The sequence below is a fragment of the Peromyscus maniculatus genome, chromosome 6 (genome assembly GCF_049852395.1).
Source record: "Peromyscus maniculatus bairdii isolate BWxNUB_F1_BW_parent chromosome 6, HU_Pman_BW_mat_3.1, whole genome shotgun sequence".
Taxonomy (NCBI): Eukaryota; Metazoa; Chordata; class Mammalia; order Rodentia; family Cricetidae; genus Peromyscus; species Peromyscus maniculatus.
In genome coordinates this window covers 83,127,307-83,151,687 of record NC_134857.1, presented here as the reverse complement: position 1 = coordinate 83,151,687, position 24,381 = coordinate 83,127,307, and the positions used below count along the sequence as shown (strand labels likewise).

General features: G+C 35.3%; 1 protein-coding gene across 5 annotated transcripts in view; it reads left to right on the top strand.

Annotated features, from left to right (window-relative positions):
• Window positions 1-24,381, top strand: part of Sycp1 (synaptonemal complex protein 1) — a 99,226-nt gene that overhangs the window by 51,194 nt on the left and 23,651 nt on the right. For 4 of the 5 annotated variants that reach the window (XM_076574733.1, XM_076574734.1, XM_015999208.3 and 1 more), the window contains 11 exons: window positions 1,148-1,252; window positions 2,872-2,975; window positions 7,093-7,210; window positions 8,346-8,416; window positions 12,224-12,305; window positions 15,743-15,805; window positions 16,777-16,839; window positions 16,994-17,056; window positions 19,623-19,739; window positions 21,001-21,111; window positions 23,129-23,221. In XM_076574733.1, the coding sequence (XP_076430848.1) occupies window positions 1,148-1,252; window positions 2,872-2,975; window positions 7,093-7,210; window positions 8,346-8,416; window positions 12,224-12,305; window positions 15,743-15,805; window positions 16,777-16,839; window positions 16,994-17,056; window positions 19,623-19,739; window positions 21,001-21,111; window positions 23,129-23,221 (990 nt within the window). The remainder of the gene's footprint in view (window positions 1-1,147; window positions 1,253-2,871; window positions 2,976-7,092; window positions 7,211-8,345; window positions 8,417-12,223; window positions 12,306-15,742; window positions 15,806-16,776; window positions 16,840-16,993; window positions 17,057-19,622; window positions 19,740-21,000; window positions 21,112-23,128; window positions 23,222-24,381) is intronic. The other variant, XM_076574732.1, reaches the window with a different exon arrangement.

The following is a 24,381-nucleotide window of genomic DNA, read 5'->3' as shown; positions in this document are numbered from 1 at the left end:
TCTAGTTTCTGGCTAGGCTACAACTCACAACCCCAGAGAAGCTGGGTAACAAGGAGGACTCTAAGAGACATGCATGGATCCCCTGGGGAAGAGGAAATAGATATGATCTCCTGAGTAAATTGGGAGCATGGGGGGAGGGGAGGAGGTAAGGAGAGTTGGTAAGAGAACATGAACAAGGAAAGAAATATCTTGATAAAGGGAGGGAGCCATTGTGGGATTAGGGAGAAACCTGGTGCTAGGGAAATTCCCAGGAAACCACAAGGATGAACCCAGCTAAGACTCCAAGCAATAGTGGAGAACTGGCCTTCTGTAATCAGATGGGTGATTACCCTAATTGTCATCATAGAACCTATATCCAGTAACTGATGGAAGCAGATGCAGAGATCCACAGCTAAGCACTGGGTAGAGGGGGGATTATATGAGCAAAGGGGTCAAGATCATAATGGGGAAACCCATAGTGACAGCTGACCGGAGTTAGTTGGAGTTCACTGACTCTGGAATGACAGCTAGGGAACCTGCATGGGACCGAACTAGGCCTTCTGAATGTGGGTGACAGTTGTGTGGCTTGGGCAGTAAGTTGGTCACTGGCAGTGGGACCAGGATTTATCTGAAATCTGGCGTTTTGGAGCCCATTCCCTATGGAAGGATACCTTGCTCAGCCTCGATACAAGGGGGAGGAGCTTGGTTCTGCCTCAACTTGATATGCCAGTATTTATTGACTCCCCATGGGAGGCCTTCCCCTCTCTGAGGAGTCAATGTGGGGGGGGGGGACTGAGCAGAAGGAGGGGAGGGAGCAGAAACTGTGGTTGGTATATGTAAAATGAAAAAAAAATTCCTTTAAATAAATTTTTTTTGCTTTGTTTTGTTTTGTTTTGTTTGAGATAGTGTTTCTCTGTGTAAAAGTCCTGGCTGTCCTAGAATTCACTCTGTAGACCTGGCTGGCCTCAAACTCACAGAGATCCGCCTGCCTCTACCTCCCTAGTGCTGAGATTAAAGGCGTGTGCTACCACACCTGTCTTTGTTTTTTCTTTTTAAGCAATTTTAGCCAAGGAAATACACTGTAGTTCTTTCTGTTGGGCAGTTTAATTATTTTCAACATGTATGGAGTTTGACAGTCATGCATTTTTTCTCTACTATTTTTAAACAGGCAGAAGACCAAAAACTTTTAGATGAAAAGAAACACGTTGAGAAGCTTGTTGAAGAATTACAAGGGAAAGAACAAGAACTAACTCTCCTTTTGAAAACCAGAGAGGTTTGTTAAGGATATGTTTATTTCCAATGTTTTGTTTAGAGAATATAGATTTATAAAATTGATTATGGTGTAGATATTTGCTTTGTGCAGAATTTCTTTACAAATTTCTTTTTGAAAGTGTGTGTTCCTGTTACATTTAACACGCTGACGAGTGATTTAAAATAGGGAACCTTCATATTGTAATGTGGGAGAGAAAGGTGAACATTTAAGAATCCAGTTTATGCATGTTATGGTTTATAATAATTCTGTTTCTTGATGTCTTTAGTATTTCGTGATACACTTAAATTTTAGCACTTATTAAGCTAGATTCTTTTTTTTTTTTTTTTTTTTTTTTTGGATTTTCGAGACAGGGTTTCTCTGCGTAGCTTTGCGCCTTTCCTGGAGCTCACTTGGTAGCCCAGGCTGGCCTCGAACTCACAGAGATCCGCCTGGCTCTGCCTCCCGAGTGCTGGGATTAAAGGCGTGCGCCACCACCGCCCGGCTTAAGCTAGATTCTTATGATACCCTTTATAATGCTTATATTTAAACTTATCTTTAAAGTATATTTGTAGGCCTGTAAAAGAATTGAAACTTTTTATAATAGTAAGACTATCTTAGTCTATAAGACACTTCCTGACTTCACTAGTATATTTTCTCTTACTAATATAAAATTTTAGGTCAGGTGTAGTGACATACTCCTTTATTCCTGGTATTCTATAGGCAGAGGCAGGCAGATCTCTATGAGTTGGAGACTAGCCTGGTTTGAATAGAGAGTTCCAGGATAGCCAGGGATATATGGTGAGAGTCTGTCTCAGGAAAACGAACAAACAGGCAAATTAAACAATAAGCAAAACTAATATAAATTGTAATTGGAATTAATTACTTAGTAGATTAAAATGGTTAAAAATTATCTGTAAATATAATTTTTCGGTCAGCTTTAGGATATCATAATAGAATTTACTTAGATTTGTCATTGCTAGTTAAAAAATTAAAATAATTATCACATCTACTTAAATTTAAAATATTTAGCTGGACATGGTATTTGTATCTATCTATAACCCTAGTACTTTGGCAGAGGAGGTAGGAGAATCAAGAGTTCAAGGTCTTCGGGCAACAGTGGTGCACACATTTAATCCCAACACTCTGGAGGCAGAGGCAGGTGGATCTCTCTGAGTTCAAGACCAGCATGGTCTACAAAATGAGTTCCAGGGCCAGGGATACACAGAAAAACCCTGTCTCAAACCTCCCCCACCCAAAAAAAGGTTCAAGGTCAACCTCATTTATATAGAGTTTGAGACCAGCCTGCACTGAATAAGACTGTGGCTCAAAAATATTAATATCCTGCCTAATTTTTCCCAAATATATTATTTGACTAGTTAGAGCAACCATATCTTTCTTATTTATTTATTTATTTATTTATTTATTTATTTATTTATTTATTTTGAGGCAGGGTCTTACTATGTAGCTCTGGTTTTCCTGGAACTCACTTTGTAGACTAAGCTGACTTTTAACTTACAAAATTCTGCCTGCCTCTGCCTTCTAAGTTCTGGGATTGTGCCACCATGCCCAGCGCAATTATATCTTTTATATGAAAAAAATCTAGTAGAATATTTTTATAAATATATACATTTATTTTGCAGAAAGAGGTCCGTGACTTGGAAGTACAGTTAACTGTTACTAAAACAAGTGATCAGCATTATTCAAAACAGGTTGAAGAACTGAAAACTGAGCTTGAAGAAGAGAAGTATGTTTTTCACATACCTATATACAGTTTAGTTCTTAAGATTTATGATAAAAATAAATGGCTTGCTATTTATATCAATGGATTTGGAATTGAATTTAATTTCTAATTAAAGAGTAAGAGTGAAGGCCAGGCATGGTAGTGCACAAATGTAATCTCAGCTCTCTGGAAGCTGAAGCAAGAAAATTATGAATTCAAGGACCTGGCTTGGTGGTGAGATCTTGAGTCAGAAGAGAAATGATTTACCTGTTTCATTGCTAAAGAAAGTTTGTATCATTTATATAAAAGAATAAATAACCAAGTTAAATCACGTCATATCAGTATATAGTTATCTCTTGGTGTTTGAGCTTTGGTTTCAGAAACCCGGAAGATGCACAGATGTTTAGACAGTCAAGTCTTATATGCAAGCAGTAGAGTATTTGCATATAAACAATGCATAGCTTTTTTTTGAGGGTGTTTTACCACAAAAGTGATTTTTATTTTATAACACAATATAAATATTCTAAAGAACAATAACAACAAAACAAAAGCAAACAAATATTGGTGAAATTATTAAGGCCACTCCATGTAGTTAAAAGGGAGGTTTATTTTGTGGGGTAACTTACAAGTGAAGGGATGGGCTACAGGTTCTGGGAAAGGTGTAGCGCAGTCCAGTAGTGTTCTCTGGAGAACTCTGCTCCATCTACCTCCAGCGTCCAGGGTCCAGGAACCAAGAGAGCGGGTGCATCCAGATCACGGGTCTTCAGGCTCCTCTCTCGGCCCTGCCTTGTAGGCGTGACAGTTACTGAAGCCTCAGTGGGGGTTGGAACTTCTAGATCAAAGCTGGAATGGCTACCCACTACATCTCACCCTTTTGTCTAAATAGGGAGGTTTTAACCTAATATAAGACTATATACAAAGGAATGGTTATCAAATATTGTCCAGGAGTAATGAGGGATGATGACCTAGATAAGATGGAACTACAACCAATGCGAACAATATCAAGCAAGAAACACATACTAAAATCCAGAGAAGTCTAGAGTGTAGGTAAATGGCATGTTACAAAGATCATTCCAAAAGGTGTCCTATCCTAAAGAACCTGAATCTAATACTTAATATGTTCTATCTAAGATATTTTAAACACACACACACACACACACACACACACACACACACACACACACACACACACAAAGTTGTAACTATAACTGTTAGTCTTCAGTCCCATCAAAGACCTGAGAAGGAATATAATGGTACCTGAGCAATGGAAGATGGATGTAAGCAACTTTCGGGAATCTTGAAAGAGTAGACAGAGACAGCTGTCAGCCTGGACAGTCACCTAATGTTTCTCAGCATTGTTGGTGTATTCAAATTGGCTACAGGCTGAGAGTATCTGACAGACCATTTTCAGAAGCAGGGATTCTGAAAGATCATCTTACCCTGTCTTGGCAGAGTTCAGACGTCACTTTTTCTTGTGTCCCGCTTGTCCAGAAGGACAGCACTCGTATTGTCAGCAGTTGAGGCAAGGTCAGTTCTTTGCCCAATAGGCCATTTTGTGTCAAGAAGACAAACTTCCAAATGGAAATATCTTAGCCCAACGTTCTTTCGGGATCAAATTGGTTCCGCAAGGAGCAATTGTGTCTCACATCAACAGAATTCTAAGTTATTTAAATGCCGTATTCTCTAGGTCTATGAAGTATTTGAAGATTACCTGTCCATCTGACCAATGTATCTGTAAATCTGGATAACTTAACTAACATAACTATAGAGATGACAAGCATAGGTGACTGACTATAAATCTATAAATCTTATCTACCTAAATAACTTAAGGACTAAGGCTTCATGTAAACAAGGTAAACAGTCTATAAACAAATGTACAGTAAAGGATGATGACTTTAAAATTGTGACAATACACAAGATATTTATAACAGAGGTAGGAATGTATAGTGCAGTATGCAATATGACAATAATCTTAAATATATATCAATATACAGAATATCCTAAACAGAAGTAGAACATACATACAGTATGACAGATATAAATTTACATTTGTATCAATATACAAATATTTCAAATAAGAGTAGAAATATATGTACATTATAACAAATATGGTTTTGTATACAAATTATCTTAAACAGGAATATAAAAATAGTTTACATTTGTATCAACATATAAGAATTCATAACAGTGCAAATTATCTAAGGCTGCTACTTTACTGAATTTGTTTACTAGCATATACAATAATCTACCATAATATCATATACCTATCCATTTCTTCTTTTCCCTTTTTTTTGAGACACTTTTTTTTTGTTAAGGAGAATACTGAGTTTAATATTTTCTTCCACCCTCAACCCTATAACCATCATCCATTACCCTGAGAAATATGAAACCTTAGGGAGAAGGGGCGTCATTTTCTTAGAATTGCTTCCTGCTATTTAGGGGGTGATGGTATCTCTGTTGGGTACTATAAGAAAGCATAGATAGTTAAATCTCAGTTAGACTAACTGTAGATTACACAGCAAGTCTTAGAGTAATGGGTAAGATTGTCTGAAATTCTGGCAAGAAGTGTAGTATGATGATGATTACCATGGCATCATTCTGGATTGGGTAGAGTTGTTGTTGTTGGGGCCTCATCTTCCTTCTGGAGACTTCAGAGATTGCTATTGGAAAAACTTATTTTTTATCAAAATGGAAAGTTTGGATTTAAAAATGACATGACATGTAAGAAAGGATTCCGAGAAATCAAGGGTAAGCATGGAGAGAATTAGAATCTTGAAGACAATGGTCCCTTTTTATTGGTTTCCTTCTGTCCCACACCAGAGGGCTCTTCTGATATGGGACTGAAGAATCTCTCAACCTTTTCTTTTAGCAATATGTTTGGATTTAGAGAAGGAGTGAACCAATTCCATCTCCAAAGCCAGCTTGGTTTATAATTGGAACCACAGCTTTTCTAGATTGATAGAGATATAGATGTTAGACAGTGAGATTTTACCCTGTGTAGATTGGTACCAATAGATTCTTTCAAGTGCCAGTTGGTGGTAAAAATTATTTTTCCCTTTTGATTGCTTCTCAATATAGATACAGATAAAAATGGTAGGTAAAGTATTTGTGTGATGCCTCATGCCTGGAATCCAAACACTTGAGAGGCTGAAGAAGGAGGATTGCTTTGAGTTTGTGGCCAGCCTGGGTTATATCTTAAGTCCCAGGCCAACCTATAGCCTAGTCCTTTCTTGTAGCTCCATTCCCTCCTTCTGATATTCTTTCAACAGTGTTTTTTTTTTTTTTTTTTTTTCAGGAGACCTAGGTAACATTCATTTTATTAGGAATTGAGTGGTTATTTATATTTTAGTATTTATGTTATCATTGATTTATTTGCTCTTTAATCTGTCATTACTTAGGCAAAACCCCTTTATTTTCTCTGCTGAATTTCCAACAATAATAAATAGGAGGAAGCAGTAGATGCTCCTGAAATCATTTGGTGGTACCAGACACTACACTGCATTTATTTAGAATTGGTACCAGCCTCAGACAATAGCAACAATAATTTCTCTTTCAGTGTGGAAAATTTGAGAACTTGTAAAAATAACTGCATTTTTTTTGTTTTGTTTTTTTGAGACAGGGTTTCTCTGTGTAGTTTTGATGCCTGTCCTGGAGCTTGCTCTGTAGACCAGGCTGGCCTGGAACTCACAGAGATCTGCCTGGCGAGTGCTAGGATTAAAGGTGTGTGCCACTGCTGCCTGGCAAATAATTGCATTTTAATTACAAATAATAGTTCATGCTTCAAGGACTATTCTAATCAAAATTTCAGAAGTTTGAAACAGACTATTAGAAGTAAAACAGTTATGTCAACAAACTATTGTGCCCTTTATATTTTGTAAAAAATGTGAAAGAATGAGTGTGTAGGGAATATACAAAGAAATATGTGTGACTTAATGAAATATTAATATGGAAACAATTTAAATATATTTGAACAAAGAAATGTAATGAAGTAGTGTAGAACCATAACCTTGCTTCAAGAATTAATGGCCAGTATTATCTTATTTATATCTTTTCTTTCCCCTAAGATTATTTTGAATTAATTCTTATATATCATCATATTTCATGTTTAATTATTTCTGTATGATATGTTTTTTAAAAATAGACTTAAGAATGCTGAATTAACTGCAAGCTGTGGCAAGCTTTCCCTTGATAACAAAAAATTGGCACAAGAAGCAAGTGATATGGCCCTAGAACTCAAGAAACATCAAGAAGATATCGCTGTGAGTTGACAAAGTTATCAATAACTTTGCTTTCTTACCTTCAAAATTAGAAGGACATTAAAATAGATGATCTCTGAGTACTGTTTTAGCTTAAAAAGTTGGATTATCTTAGAGCTGGTATTTTTTGGAGAAAAAGCTGCATACTTTGTTGTGATAATGGACAACAGAAAATGGAGACTACCTATTTATGAAGTTAATCTAATTTTAAGCATTAACAGTTTTTTTTATATAGTAATATTCAGTTTAGTCATAGATTTCTGTGGAAGATATAATGAATAATCTTGTCATTTTTCTTCAAGAATATATGAATTAATATAAAAATAGTGTTTAAATATCTTAAGTAAAATAGTATGTCATATATGTTGACAATGGGATGAAGTGTTATTGGAGTTCACTTCTGCCTTTATGGAAGAGAAGTTGTCAGAGAACAACATTAATTTTGTCCTTGAAAAATGAATTAATGAAACATTATGAATAAAGGATACAAGCCTCCAGCTACCACTGGGAAATCAAACTTATTTTATTAGCTACTATATATTATTAGGATTGTTATTAATACACATCTGTAAAGCAGAACTGTACAAATAAAATAGCTTGCTGTATTAGTTTGCTTTCTATTGCTGTGAGAAAGAGCAGCTTGGGGTGGAGGGGAAGGAGGTTTGTTGGCTTACATATCTCAAGCATAGTCCATCATGAAGAGAAGTCAGGACAGGAACTCAAGGCAGGAACCTTGAGGCAGAAACTAATAAAGCAGAGATCATGGAGGAGAGCTGATTACTGGTTGTTCCTTTGGGATTGTACAGCCTGCTTTTTTATAGAACCCAGGACCACCTGCCTAGGGGTGGCACCACCATCAGTGGGCTGAGCCTCCCATATTAATCATCAGTGAAGAAAATGTCTAGCAGACTTGCCTACAGGTCAGTCTTATGGAGGCAGTTTTGTGAGGTTCCTTCTTCCCAGATGCTCTAACTTGTGTCAAGCTGACCAAAATAAAAATAAATAAATAGCATACTCATATTCTTGTTTTTTGTGTAATGAAATAAAATTTATGCTGACAGTTGAAGGTTTTAAATACTAATTTCAGTTACATTTTTGTTGAAGCAAAATTATTAATATAGCATTGTTATCTTCTTAGAATAGCAAAAAGGAAGAAGAAAGGATGTTGAAGCAAATAGAAAATTTGGAAGAAAAAAAAATGCATTTAAGGCAAGAGTAATGAGTTTGTCTCTGTCTCTGTCTCAAGAATTTTAGAATTTCTTTTCTATTGTTGAATATTGTATAAAGTGGAAATATTATGTATAGGTTAGTGTTTTAAAATCCTGCCTAAAAATGAAATTATAATAATTTTATACTTAAATAATTAAAAACAAGATTATTTTATATTTAGTATTTAAGCAGTAAAATTATATGAAAATTAAAGTATTATAAATTATGCTAACTATATCTAGAAAACTTAGAATAAAAATTTTAAAATTATTTTCAAGAGCATCAACAATTTATATAATAGGATATTTATATTTACTCTTTTAAGAATATATTTAATTATTAATCATAGTCATATAATTTTATATTATTTAAATGAAAAATTTACTTTTTTTAGGCTTTATTATGTTTCTTGATGTTTTTCACAATAATTTATTTGTATATGTAATAATATTAACTTTTTATTTTTAGATATTTACATTTTCCAGTTTTTTACTATTATAAATAATACTGAAGTAAACAAGGAGCACATACATCTTTTCCTTATTTTAAACTTGAGAGAATACCTTTTAGTTTGAATTTATTAATAAGATCTTAGAAATAATGACTTGGTAATCAACTGGTTTCTAGTAGTTTTTATTAATTTTAAATTGTGAAATATAACCAAGATCATTTCTATTAACTGTTTTTTGCTTTGTGTATTTATACCATTGCTTTTATACTTAAAATACTTTTGCCTCCCTGAATTTACATGCTAGTCTTTTCTTTCAAAATTTGTATACTGATTTTTAGCTTTTCTATTTCTTTTAAAAAACATAAAAACATTTCAATCCTTCAGATCACTTGCAACCACATCTATGAATTTATGACATAGCATTTTTATTTTTGACATGGCCTTTTAAAAATATTTTATTAGTTCTTTGCAATTTTTGTATATTTTGATCATATTCCCCTCTCCCTCAACTACTCGTAGATCCACCCCATCTCCTTACCTACTGAACTTCATGTCCTGTTTTCTTTATATATGCATATATTTTAAGTTTCTTTTTATTGATAACTTGGATAATTTCCAAATATTGTGTGTGTGTTCTTATTTACATTGAAATTTTGGTTTGTAGCTAGAGTTTTTCTGGTCCTGCCTGGCCCAGGGTCAGGACAAATCTCTCTCACCCACCAGTCCCACAGTTACTCAGCCCCAACCAAGTAAACACATAGAGACTTATATTGATTTACAAACTGTATGGCCACAGCAGGTTTCTTGTTACTTAGTTCTTATATCTTAAATTAACCTGTTTCTATTAATCTATAAGTTGCCACATGGCTCGTGGCTAACTGGTACCTTACATCTCGCTTGTCATGGCAGTGGCTGGCAGCATCTCTCTGCCTCAGCCTTCCACTTCCCAGAACTCTCTTCTCTGCTTGTCCTTCCTGCCTATACTTCCTGCCTGTCTACTGGCCAATCAGCATTTTATTTATACAGAATGATATCCACAGCATTGGTTTCTTATCTTTGATTAAAGAATGTGCTTTTGAAAACTTCTATATTATTTGAAACCTTTTTTTTTTGTATTTTGTTTTTTGTGACAGAGCTTCTCTGTGTAGCTTTGGAGCCTGTCCTGGAACTCACTCTGTAGACCACCAGGCTGGCCTTGAACTCTCAGATATCTACCTGCCTCTGCCTCCCCGAGTGCTGGGATTAAAGTCGTGTGCCACCACTGCCCAGCAATTATTTGAAATCTTTAGACCAAATACAGCTCTTCATAGAATTGTTTGGAGATTCCAAACATATATATGAGGTATTGTGAGTAGTGTTGAATCTAATGCTTGATATAATCAGTGCTTAATAATTAGCTGTTAACTGTTTTCCAGATTTAGAAAATCATCTTTTGTGATAATGATTGATTTTCCCCCCTTTTGCTCAACTTTCTTCTTCAGAAGCAGCTATTACTTAACAGATATCGTTGACTGAATCACTGTACTTTTTTTGGTTAAAATATGAAAACAGATTTTAAGGAGAAGCTGTTTGATTTTTTTTCTATGATTTAAAAAAAGTTTAAATGTACCCTCTTAGTTTTTGAGACAGAATCTTAACTGTATAGCCCAGGATGGCACTTAGCTGATCTTCCTGTCTTAGACTCCCCAAGTGCTGGAATTACAGCTATATGCTGCCACACCTACATCAAGAGCCTCTGTGTGTGCTCACATGTATGTATACTATGTGGGTGTGTAGAGGCCAGAGAACAGCTTCAGATGTCGTTCTTCAGGTACTATGTATACCCTTTTCCTCCCTTCTCAGAAAGACATGGTATCTCATTAGTCTGGAACTCACCAAGTATTAGCTAGCCAACAAACAATCCTCAGGATTCTGCTTGTTTCTTCCTTTCCAGCACTGGGATTACAAGCATGTCCCCAATAATCCCTGCTCTTTTATTTAGTTTCTGGGGATCAAACTCAGGTCCTTATGCTTGCAAGGGCAGTACCTTATCTACTGAGCTATTTCTTTAGCTTAAGAGAGGCTGTTTTTAAAATAGCATTCAAATTATCTGAATAATATAGTCTGATTATCTACTTATAGTATGGGTTTATGGACCTCTAAGTGTAAATTATCTATGAACAGTGAACATATTGATTATAAATTGTACTCATTTAAAAAATAAAGCTGGTGAGTTAACTCAGTGGTAGTGGTACTCATTGCTAAGCCTGATGTTTTGCGTCAAATCCCTGGAATTCACATGGTGGAAGGAAAAAACTGACCTTTAGAAGTTGCCCTCTGAGTATTATTGAAAACACACATTCTATTTCTCTGTTTCTTTCTCTCAATAAGTAAACAAATAGTACATATGAAAAAATTTAAGAAAAATTATATATCCTGGATTCAGTTTTTGAAAGGTCAAATCACTTATTATATTGCCAGTATAATAGTGGTACAAAGTAAAACTATAGTTAGAAAAATGTCTTCAAGTGCCTGCTGATACAGTCACCAGTATTTTCATTTGTAATATATAAGATTTTAATGAAAATATTTTTTAAAGTAATACATGAATATAATACAAAATTCCAAGGGACAAAGAAGCACATTGAGGAAAAACAGTATCTTTCTTTTGCTTTTTGACTTTCTTCTGTCTAGTTTCCCTCACTTAAAGCATCACTGTTCTGTATGTTTTTGGAGATTCTCTATGTACAATGGTATATGTGTATGTAAATATTATTAAAATAAATTGTACTTTTTTATTTAAATTTTTTTTATTCATTTTACATACCAACCACAGATCCTCCTCTCATTCTTCTTCCTGCTCCCCCCTAGCTTCCCGCCCGCATCCCCTCCTGCAAAAGGGTAAGGCCTCCCATGGGAAGTTAGCAAAGCCTGGTACATTGAGTTGAGGCAGGACCAAGCCTCTCCCTATAGGTAATGGGCTCCAGAAAGCCAGCTCATGCACCAGGGATAGATCTTGATCTTACTGCCAGGGACCCCTCAAACAGATGCAGCTACACAATTGTTTCCTGTGTACTTATGTTTTTAATTTATTTATATAACATTTTATATATGTGTTAGAATGATGAAAAGATAAAAATGAAATATTCCTATGGTTTTTTAAAAGTAGGAAAATGATGACAAGGATGCATATAATTTAAGGATAAATATGTACAGTAACTTAAATGTGGGAATAGAAATGTACCTATTAATAGCCATACATGAAAAGTTACCAGTCAAAATGAGAACTCAAACCTAAAAAATTAATAAGCAATCATTAAAAATCTTTGGAGATCAAAATATGGTTTGGATTATGATGCTATTGTATTTTCTTTTAGGGATGAATTGGAATCAGCAAGAAAAGAGTTTATACAGCAAGGAGAGGAAGTTAAATGTAAATTGGACAAGAGTGAAGAGAATGTATGTTATATTTAACAGATTGGATTAAAAAATTTAAATCATAAAAGCAATACAGACAATAAAGTGACCTGAACTATTATATAAATAGCTGGTGATTTAGGTACTAAGTTATTAACATTTAAAATATGGGTTAAGGGAGGCTAGAGAACTGACTCAGTCATTAAAAGCACTTGCTGCTCTTGCCAAAGACCACTAGGTTCAGTTCTTAGCACCCACATGACTCGTAACTGTCTGAAACTCCAATTGTGTGAGATATGATACCATCTTCTGGATTCTGTGGACACTGAACACATGTGGTACATACACATACAAGCAAAACACATAAAATCCTTAAATGATATGGCCTAAGTTGGGTTGTTTTGATTATGATCTATATTTGTAAGAAATAGTCCTATAATTCTAAACATATTAGAAAAACGTTCATTTAAATTTTTTTTCTATTATTTTATGTGTGGGTATTTGCCTGTGTGAATATTTGTGTACCTTGTGCATACTTGGTGCCCATGGAGGCCAGAATCCCCTGGAACTGCAGTTACAGATGGTTGTGAGATGCCAGTAGGTGATGAGAAATGAACCCAGGTCCTCTGGAAGGGAAGCCAAGGCTACCTCCCTAGCGCTAAATGTTGAACATTTAATTTTAACTTATATTTCTAGGATAAATTAAAGTCTCATGCTAAATAAAATAAAAAGACTGTGTTGTACCTTGAGTATGGTTTTAACAAGCTGAGATAAAATGTCACAAAACTATGAGAGTATAAAGTATTACATGATCACATGATTACACAGTATATATTGTATATAGAGTGAGTGGGAGAAAATTGTGCTAAAGTTGAAATACCATGCTTGGTTATGAAGGCTCCTTCAATCATTCAAGTATTATGTAACACCAACTATGTCCCGGGTATTGTTCTACATGCTGATTTTATATTTCATTTACTTTGGTCAGCAAAAGTCGTCTAAAGTTTTATTGGGGCAGTAAAATGTTTTAATACTTATGGATTGAGAGATATGAAAGACAATAGAATCATTTGGAAGGCTACTAAAAAGTGTCTTAAAAGCACTGAAAAAAATGGAAGACTAGTCTTGTTTAGCCTACTTATTTCTTTTTTTTTTTTTTTTTTTTTTGGTTTTTTGAGACAGGGTTTCTCTGTGTAGCTTTGCGCCTTTCCTGGGACTCACTTGGTACCCCGGCTGGCCTCGAACTCACAGAGATCCGCCTGGCTCTGCCTCCCGAGTGCTGGGATTAAAGGCGTGCGCCACCACCGCCCGGCGCCTACTTATTTCTAAACTGGTCATTGTGGCTAGTAGATAATCTGAACAGAATTACTATGGAGTTTACAATAAAGGAGTCCCTTAAAGGAAGGGCACTGGTATGGTCCTCTATGTAGATTCTATTACTTGAGCACACAGAATAGCATTTAATCAAAACTTAGTAAGATTGGGTATGCTTTCTATTTTTTTTTTTTTTTTTTTTTTTTTTGGTTTTTCCAGACAGGGTTTCTCTGTGTAGCTTTGCACCTTTCCTGAAACTCACTTGGTAGCCCAGGCTGGCCTCGAACTCATAGAGATCCGCCTGCCTCTGCCTCCCGAGTGCTGGGATTAAAGGCGTGCGCCACCACCGCCCGGCTGGGCATGCTTTCTAGAAGAAACATTCAGTTGACTTAAGTTAACACAAATTAGTAGAAGGTAGGGTTGGTTTAACATGCAGAAGAAGAATATTCCAAATTAAAAAATTTATTTGGGGAAACCCCTGGAAGTATGAAAGACTGACAAATTTAAGCAATTAAAATTTATTGTGGCTGAAAGATAGAGGTTAAATTAGTAACAGTAGGGAGACTGGATGAAGATGAAGACGGGTAGAGAGTAGAGTGGAGAGGTAGAGGTAAGAAATAAGATATTTACCTCAGTAATATGTATTTAGGAATTCAAGAATAGTGAAGAGTTTTGACTTAAGAATTGTTATATTTACCTTTTAGAAGTCACAAAAGACTGTTAGAATAGTTTAAAGATAAGCTGACATTTTTTTTGAGGGCTTATGATGGAGCAGACACATTCAAGGTTCTTTCTTTGTGTTATTTTATTTCACTGCAATTTAAGTATGGGGAACTGGGACAATGGAGATTGTTCACTTGGTAAAGTGCTTACCATGCAAATATGAGGCCTTGAGTTCAGATTTCTAGCACCCACGTGAAAGCTGAGCACAGTGGCACAAAGTGAAATCAGCCCTGGGAAGGTGGAGACAGGTGCTCTCTGAAGCTCATTTGGTTAGCCAGCCTAATCAAATTGATAAGCTTCAAGTTCAGTGAGCAATCCAATCTCACACGTACACGTACACACACACACACACACACACACACACACACACACACACACACACACACACACACAGAGAGAGAGAGAGAGAGAGAGAGAGAGAGAGAGAGAGAGAGATGAACATAAAGAATTTAAATTACAATCTATTTTGCTAGTGTAGAAAATATTAGTGAGAAGCAGACTGTAGAGATGGCTCAGCATTTAAGAACAAGTAATGCTCTTACAGAGGATGCTGGTTCTACAGCACTCATATTGGGAAGCTCACAGCTGCTTATAACTCTAGCTTCGGAGGATCTGACATCATCCTTCGAACTCCATGGGTACCTGCATTTATGTGCACAGGCCCACACATGTACATGTACTTAAAAGTAATAGGAAAAATCTTTTCAAGAAGGAAATATTGATAAGTAGGCATGAAATTAAATGTACGATGACTATATTAGCTTATTTCTATTTTCTGTGGTTGGACTTTATCATTACAACATTTTCTAGAAGTTCAAATTATAAATATTTTTAGATAGTTTGCTTGACATATATAGTTGAATTATACTCCCTTTTTTTCCAGTTTACTACCTTATTTTAGTTATTTTGTACATACTTTACCTATCTCAGCTTCAGTTTCCTCATCTCTTAAAATAGAAGTAATGATACCTATCCTTTAATTTTACTGAGTTATTGCAAGCTTCATATAAATGATTTTGTTAGATACACTTATGACATAAAGATTTATGTAAAATATAATTTATGCCAGGCAGTGATGGTGCACACTTTTAATCCCAGCATTCAGGAGGCAGAGGCTGATGGATCTCTATGAATTTGAGGTTAGCCTGGTTTACAGAGCAAATTCCAGGACAGCCAGAACTACATAGAGAAATGTTGTCTCAAAAACCCAGTGTGTGTGTGTGTGTGTATATATATATAATTTATGCATATATATTGTGAAATAGTAAATCAAGGCAATTAACATATCACAGAAAGGTATATTCTTTTTTAAAAGGACAATCAAACTAGATGAGCTATAAGTGTTTTTATAAATATATAAAACTATAATTTCATTTCTAAAATGCATTAGAAAATGAAATTCTAATAGCACTTTAAATATGATTTCAAATTATATTTTTTAGGCTCGAAGCATTGAATGTGAAGTTTTAAAGAAAGAAAAGCAAATGAAGATACTAGAAAATAAGGTATTATCAAATTATGAAAACACTAGTTTAAAAAAAACATCACTTGTGCCTGGCGGTGTTGGCTCACAACTTTAATCCCAGCACTTGGGAGGCAGAGATAGGCATGTAAGTTTGAGGCCAGTCTGGTCTACAGAGCAAGTTCCAGGGCAGCTAGGGCTACACAGAGAAATGCTTCCTCAAGAAACAAAAAAAAAAAAAAACAACTTGTAAACAGAAAAAGCAATGCTATATAAAATTCATTTATATGCAGAATATTAATTAACTGTGGCTATGTGTAAGTATTACAAGAAAAAAATTTAACAATATTTGGTGCTTATGAAGGAGACTAAACTTTTTTTCTTGAGAGTTCTTTTACTCTAATGGGAATTAGAACAATTTATATATCTGAATTTTAGGGCCTAATAGAAATCTGTGTTGTCTTTACGGTTCTTAAGATGTTCCTTGGACTAATACATTTTAATTCAGTTCTGTATGTACTCAGATGAAATAAGTAAGATATTAAAAATTGGCTTAGCCGGGCAGTGGTGGCACACGCCTTTAATCCCAGCACTCGGGAGGCAGAGGCAGGTGGATCTCTGTGAGTTCGAGGCCAGCCTGGTCTACAAAGCGAGTTCCAGGAAAGGCGCAAAGCTACACAGAGAAACCCTGTCTCGAAAAACCAAAAAAAAAAAAAAAAAAAAAATTGGCTTAGTTGGTATTTCAGTAGGAAGAATTGGAATTCTATCAGGAGGTAGAATATCATATTAATACTTCTCTTGCAAATTTAATAACATTAGAATCTCAGAAATGAGAATGAGAGATTAACGAGTAATAAAGAAGACAGATTATATTTGTATTTTTACATTAACATAATCATTTTTGAAATCACAAGTGAGCCTTATGTTATATCATACAATATTTTATTAATTTGAAATTGCTTATTTTGACCAGACTATTGAATAAAATTATATAATTTTAAAATAATTTTACAGTGTAATAATTTAAGGAAGCAAGCTGAAAATAAAAGCAAGTGTATTGAAGAGCTTCAGCAGGAGGTAGGTTTTCTTAATAACAAATATTCTTAAAATTATCCCAATATTTACACTATAGTATTAAAGAGCAATGCTTTCATTTCTAGTGATTTAGGTGTAAGTCATGTCATTTTAAGTCTTAATCACGTTAGTATTAACTGTAATTAACTTTCCATAGAATAAGGCCTTGAAAAAAAAAAGTTCAGCAGAAAACAAACAACTGAATGCATATGAAATAAAGGTATGTGACATTTTTATTTTTGTTTTTTTAAGTACTAGTGGATACACGGGTTAGAAATACTATATTATTATAATTTAATGCTTACCTTCAGACACTATTATATTTTTGGGATTGAAGAGATTAGTTCTTGTAGGTGTGATAGACTGTTCATTGTGATTTAGCTGGGTCAGAATATTGTGAACAACTTAATATATGTGTCCATGCTCTGTGTGTATATATGTGTGTGTGTGTTCCTTTACCCATATATTATAAAGAAATTAAGTTAAGCATGAAATCTATATGTATTTTCTTTATTTTTTTCCTATAATACATTTTGATCATGTTTATCCCCTCCAGTTCTTTCTAGATCTTATCTACTTCCCTACTGACCCAACTTTATGTTCTTTTTCTCTTTCTCATTAAAAAAAAAAAAGCAAAAAGAAGCACACACAAACCCTATAAAACTGAAATCAAATCTATGAACAAAAGACCAATAAGACAAAAAAATGCTCCAAGTAAGCAGAATGTGATAAAAAGCTTACAAAAGCATGATTGAGTTAATTTTGTATTGGCTAACTACTTGTGGACATGAGACCTGACCTAGAGTGTATTAATAAACCCAGTGAGACTCCATTGGAGAAAAATTATTTTTTTCCTTTGTCAGTATCATTTGAGGATAATTTCTTGGTTAGGGGTGGAAACCTATGTCCACTTTTCCCTCTCAGTGCTGGGACCCTCTCTGGCTTAAACCAATTTGTGTAGGCTTTGTGTGTCTATTCCCACAATCTTTGTTAGTTCATATTTTCATTATTCCTATTGTGACTGAAAGACACTGTTTCCTTCATCCATCACCTCTGACCCATAATCTTTCTGCTTCCCTTTCCTCATAGATCCCTGAGGCTTGTTGGGGAGGGCTTTGATGAAATCTCATTTAAGACTGAGTAGTACAGAACCTCTGCATATTCACAGTTGTGGGTCTCTGTGTTCTCATCTATTGCAAGAAGCTGTCTTCTCTGATGAGGGCTGAGCAAGGCATTGATCTAGCAGAATGTCAGTCATTAGGAGTCATTTATTGCTATGTTTCTTTAGCAGAATAATAGTATTAGGTTTTCCCCTAGGCCTAGGTCTCAGGTTCTTGGCTTCTTTAGCAAGTCAGATGTGGATTCTAGCTCCTGCAGTAGGCCTTAAATTCAATCAGTAACTGGCTGGTTACTTCTGTAACATATGTGCCACTGTTGTCACCATTATATCTTGCAGGCAGGTTACTGTAAAATATGGTTACAACAAGATACAACAATATCTTGTTGTAAAAAGGGTTTGAGACCCATCAACTTTGTAGAATATAAAGCCCTAGAATGTAAGCCTATGATGTTGGGACCAAATTTTGTCATCTTTCTCTTTAGGCAATGATTGATACTTAGTAAGTATTCAATAAATATTTTTAAATATTTAGTGGAGAGCAGTAGTTGTCAACATATTAAGTGAATACTTGGATGAAAATATTTTATAATATTGTTTCAAGTAGTACTTGAAACAAGGAATGTAAATATTGTCATTAATAAAGGCAAGTAAGAATTATCATAAACTTCTTAAAATTATATAGAAAATAGTCAGTAGATACATTTTGTAATTATGTACCTGAATTCCTTGAGACAGAAATTACCAGAAATTTTCATAGCTGTATTATTTACAATAGCCCCAAGTGGAAGACAATACAGATATTCATTAGTGGCATGAAAATATTTAAGACATGCCCCTAAGATAACCTAAAAGTTGGACTTTGAATTGAAAAGTGGAATATATTATGGAACAAAAAATTCATATGGTCATGATAATATATGTTTAAAATGAATAAAATATTAGTAAAAATAAAGCTGTATAGGTAGAAATCATCTATCTCAAGGATCACAGAAAAATTTTTTGAAAAGAGAGTAGTACTTTACAGGCCTGTAGAACCAGCACCAAGTGATTTAAAATATGTAATTAGAATCTCTGAGGAAGAGAGGAGAAAAAATGGCAAAAGGGATTAATTTGAGAAACTTACCAATTCATTGTTTCTTATGAGATCCTTTCTGGGTGGTGTAGCTGCAGTGAATTGTCCTCTATTAGCCTTGCTTCCAGCAGCCACTCCTTATCACTTCGTGGGACATGGTGAACCTTTTTTCTCATGTGCCTTAGTATTTGTAAGTTCATGTATATAGTATGTTTCACTTTGAAGGAAAGGCTGAAAGCTACTGAAAGTTGGACTTAAAGTTTAATTCAAGCTGATAGAATTTGATAGAACATATCAGTGGAAGCTTGTACATATTTTTTATGGAGCATTACTTGTAATTTTTAAGTAAAATGTTTTGAAACAAAAAATATGTGACTGTTGATATTATATTACTTGGCAAGACTAAATACATATTTTATGAGTCAAGATAGATTGTGAAAGATGAAACACATCTCACTCAGTATATGAAAAATGTAAGAAAATGGTTCAGCCATAATTTCCATGATTCTTTCATGATTCTGCAAATTAGTATGTAATATTTTTTTAGTAATCTGTGGAATTCATTAAAATTAATGTTACTTTCTTTACTTATAGGTCAACAAATTAGAGTTGGAACTAGAAAGTACCAAACAAAAATTTCAAGAAATGACTGACAACTATCAGAAAGAAATTGAGGTCAAAAAGATAGCTGAAGAAAAGCTTTCGGGAGAGGTAGAAAAACCTAAATATGTTATGAACTTACTGTGCTAAAAATGTTTGTTGATTAGCTTTAAAAAATAAGTACCTTTGCTGGGCGTTGGTGGTAGATGCCTTTAATTCCAGCACTCTGGGAGGCAGAGACAGGTAGATGGATCTCTCAACTCAAGACCAGTCTGGTCTACAGATAGAGATCCATAATAGCCAGAGCTACACAGAAAAACCCTGTCTTGAAAACAACAACAACAAAAATTAGTAGAGTATTTATAATATAGTCATTTTACTTTTTGAAATACACTAAAATAAACCAAACAATTGATACATTTTTTTTAATTGATTAATTTTTTTTCATTTTTCTTTACTAAGAAATTTCTACTCACTCCACATACTATCCACAGATCCCCCTTCCACACACCCTCCAGCCCTCTTTCCCAAGCCACCCCACATCCCCCAAATCAAGTTCTCCCATGATGAGTCAGCAGAGCCCAGCACACTGAGCCTAGGCAGATCCAAGCCCCTTCCCACTGCACCAAGGCTGTGCAAGGTGTCACATCATAGGCACCGGATTCCAGAAGCCTGCCCATGGACCAGGGACAGATCCTGATCCCCCTGCCTGGTTGCCCCGCAAACAGTTCGAGCCAAAAAAACGTCTTTTGTATCCAGAGGGCCTAGTACAGACCCACAGGGGCTCCACAGCCACCAGTCCACAGTTCATGGGCTTCCACTAGTGTGGCCGGTCATGTCTGCACATCCTCCCATCATGATCTCGACGTCCCTTGCCTACAGAATCCCTCCTCTTTCTCATTGGATTCCCGGAGCTCAGCCTGGTGCCTGGCCATGGATCTCTGTATCTGTCTCCATCTGTCACTAGACAAAGGCTTTATGATGACAGCTAGGTTATTTGCTAGGCTGGTCACCAGATTAGACCGGTCCAGGCACCCTCTGGACCACTACCAGTAGACCAAGGTGGGGTCAACCTTGTGGATTCCTGAGAGCCTCCCTAGCACCCTGCCTCTTCCTATTCCCATGATGTCCTCATCTATCATGGTATCTTCCTCCCTGCCCTCCCACTCTGTCCCTATTCCAGCTTGACCCTCCCATTCCCTATATTCTCAATTTTTTAAACTTATTTTGTTTAGAATTTTCTGCTGTTTGAATTTTATATTCTATGTAAGTAGAATATATGCTTCTAAAAGGAAAGATTGATTTTTTTAAATTGGTATAAAGTCCAGCACCAATAAATAAAAAGAAACACTTTTTTTTTTTAATTTGATAGGTTGAGAAAGCCAAAGCAACAGTTGATGAAGCGGTGAAGTTACAGAAAGAAATTGATTTACGATGCCAACATAAAATAGCTGAAATGGTAGCACTTATGGAAAAACACAAGGTAACTTAACATAATAAAATTATTATTTGCCTCCTAGTTGCAAATAAGGATGTAAGCTCTTAGCTACTAATCTAGTGTCAAGCTGCCTGCTGCCATGCTCCCCATTATGATGGAATAGACTCTAATGATCTATACTTGTAAGCCCCCAATAAACTTTCTTCTATAAAAACATTATTTCCTAGTGCATATTTCTATTAAAATGATGAGCTCAAGATATAGTCTTTTCGTTTATCAAAGAATTTATTTTCTATACAACAGTAACTAATTATAGCTTGACTATTATTGATCCCCTATTTCTCTAAGTTCAGATCTTTTTCTTTTTTGGTGTTTGGTTTTTGGTTTTTTTTGAGACAGGGTTTCTCCGTGTTGTTTTGGTGCCTGTCCTGGATCTCGCTCTGTAGACCAGACTGGCCTCGAACTCACAGAGATCCAGCTGGCTCTGCCTCCCGAGTGCTGGGATTAAAGGTGTGCGCCACCACCATCTTGCTAAGTTCAGATCTTAACCATTCAAAGCTGAGCTAAGGTGTCACTTCCTCCAGTAAATATCTTATCATTTATAGTAAGTGGAAGTAGTCAGGCTTTCTATATTCTTTTAGTAGTCTCATAGCACTTCCCATCTTTTATTAACTACATACCCAGGATATTTCTCACTAATTCACTTATTCTCTACATGTATCTAACATTTACCATGTTGAACAAATTCTTAAGGGAATAAATAGATGAAAGACTTATATTTTTAATTGTGAGCCTACCTTTAATGGCTGATCTATCTTTATAGCCTGGGGAAAGACTTAATATTTGTTGTGAGTACCTTTTGTTTTTCTATTGTTTGACAAATTCTTCTTTTAGGTAAACTTCATTTTCCTTCAGATTTGGAGAGGAAGCAGCTTGTCCTTACCTATTAATTTTTAAAAATTGGAACCAGAATCTAACATTACTATGAAGTTTTATCAATATGAATTTTAATGCAGATTTAAATAATATGTATAAACTAATAGATTTAAATTCATACTGTTTCAATCTAGTGCCGCTCATAATCCATATTGAAAAGTTGTTTTTCCTTTGTCCAGGGAGTGCCTCTTCGAACTGATAGGCAAATCCTTTTGACCTGACTTGAATAGTCTTTAATAGCCTTTTTTTTGGTTATGATAAAAATTTTCAAGGCTTGTATTGTGTTTCCTATCAGATTTCAAGTCAGTCACCTTTCTAAGACATCTTGGTGTTATAGTCATATCGAACAAGACTCTCATTTTGTAGCTCAGGTTGGCCTTGAACTTGTGATATTCAAGCCTCAGCCTCCTGAATGGTAGGCTTATGGACATGGTGAGCTTACCCAACTCAGCTATACTTCTTAAATTATGAAATTTAATGTTTCCAATTAAAATAACTATTTCTTGTTTTTGTGTTGGGTTATGTTTAAAACTTGTCTTATGTTTCACTGTTTAGGTTGTTAGAATATATATATATATATATATATATATATATATATATATATATATATATATATATATATAATGAAAATATTCACTCAAATTTATCATGATAGTTTTTTTCAAGTATTTTTTAAAAATTTTTTTAAAAAGATTATTTATTTATTATGTATACAGCATGTATGACTGCAAGAGAGAAGAGGGAACCAGATCTCATTACGGATGGTTGTGAGCCACCATGTGGTTTCTGGGAATTGAACTCAGGACCTCTGGAAGAACAGTCAGTGCTCTTAACCTCTGAGCCATCTCTCCAGCCCCTTTTTTCAAATATTTAATGTGTAGTATACTAATCTTATAAATTATAATCTATTTCATATTTTGTTTTGGTTTTTTGAGACAGGGTTTCTCTGTGTAGTTTTGGTGCCTATCCTGGATCTTGCTCTATAGACCAGGCTGGCCTCGAACTCACAGAGATCTGCCTGGCTTTGCCTCCTGAGTGCCCAGATTAAAGGCATGTGCCGCCGCTGCCACCACCACCACCCGGTTCCATTTTAATATGGTTAAAATGCTTTCTTTGTTTAATACAGCACCAGTATGATAAGATTGTTGAAGAAAGAGACTCAGAATTAGGACTTTATAAAAGCAGAGAACAAGAACAGTCATCGGTGAAGGCTGCCTTGGTAAGACAGAATAAATACAATAAAAGCCAACTCTTAAAATACCAGCATTTAGGAAAAAGAGTAATACTAAGTAGAGCCATAGTATTTGATCTGTAGAATCACAGAGATCACAGTCTTAGATCTAAAAGGATTTTTTTTTTTTTTTTGGTTTTTTGAGACAGGGTTTCTCTGTGTAGCTTTGCGCCTTTCCTGGAACTCACTTGGTAGCCCAGGCTGGCCTCGAACTCACAGAGATCCGTCTGCCTCTGCCTCCCGAGTGCTGGGATTAAAGGCATGCGAAGGATTTTTTTTTTAAAGATTTATTTATATTTATTTTTTATGTATACAATGTTCTGTCTGCCTGTATGCCTGCAGGCCAGAAGAGGGCACCAGATCTCATTACAGATGATTGTGAGTCACCATGTGGTTGCTGGGAATTGAACTCAGGACCTCTGGAAGAACAGTCAGTGCTCTTAACCTCTGAGCCATCTCTCCAGCCCGATCTAAAAGGATTTTACCTATTTCCTATTAAATTGCTTTTCCAGTTTATTTTACATTGTAGCATAAAGTGTCTTTACAACAGAAATGTTAAAAAGTCAGTTAAATTAAATTTAAAGTTGATATTGGACAGGAGAGTGAGGTAGAATAAGAGAATATATGTGTGTATGTGCATTTGTTGTATGTATACGTATGCTGTTTTAGTCCTTTAGAGAAAACTATGGAAAACTTGAAGCTTATTTATGTTGAGTCTAGTTATATTCCATTACCAGCCTTCACATGTATGATTTGTTGTTGTTTGTTCTTTGGCTCTTTTTTGGGGGGCCTGCCACCCAGCTCCCAAATAAATCACATGCAAAGGCTTATTCTTACTTGTGAATGTCCAACCTTAGCTTGTCTTAGTTTCTAGCCAGCTTTTCTTAATTTATCCTGTCTACCTTTTGCCTCTGGGCTTTTCCCATTCTCTTACCTTTGTAAACTTGATTCTTTCTCCATGACTTGCTATGTAGCTGGGTAGCTGGCCCCTGGAGTCCTTCTCTTTCTCTGGCTGCTCCTTTTCCTTCTCCTCCTCCCAGATTTCTCCCTCTGTTTATTCTCTCTGCCTGCCAGCCCACCTATCCTTTCTTCTACCTTGCTATTAGCCAGTTCTTTATTAGACCATCAGGTGTTATAGACAGGCACAG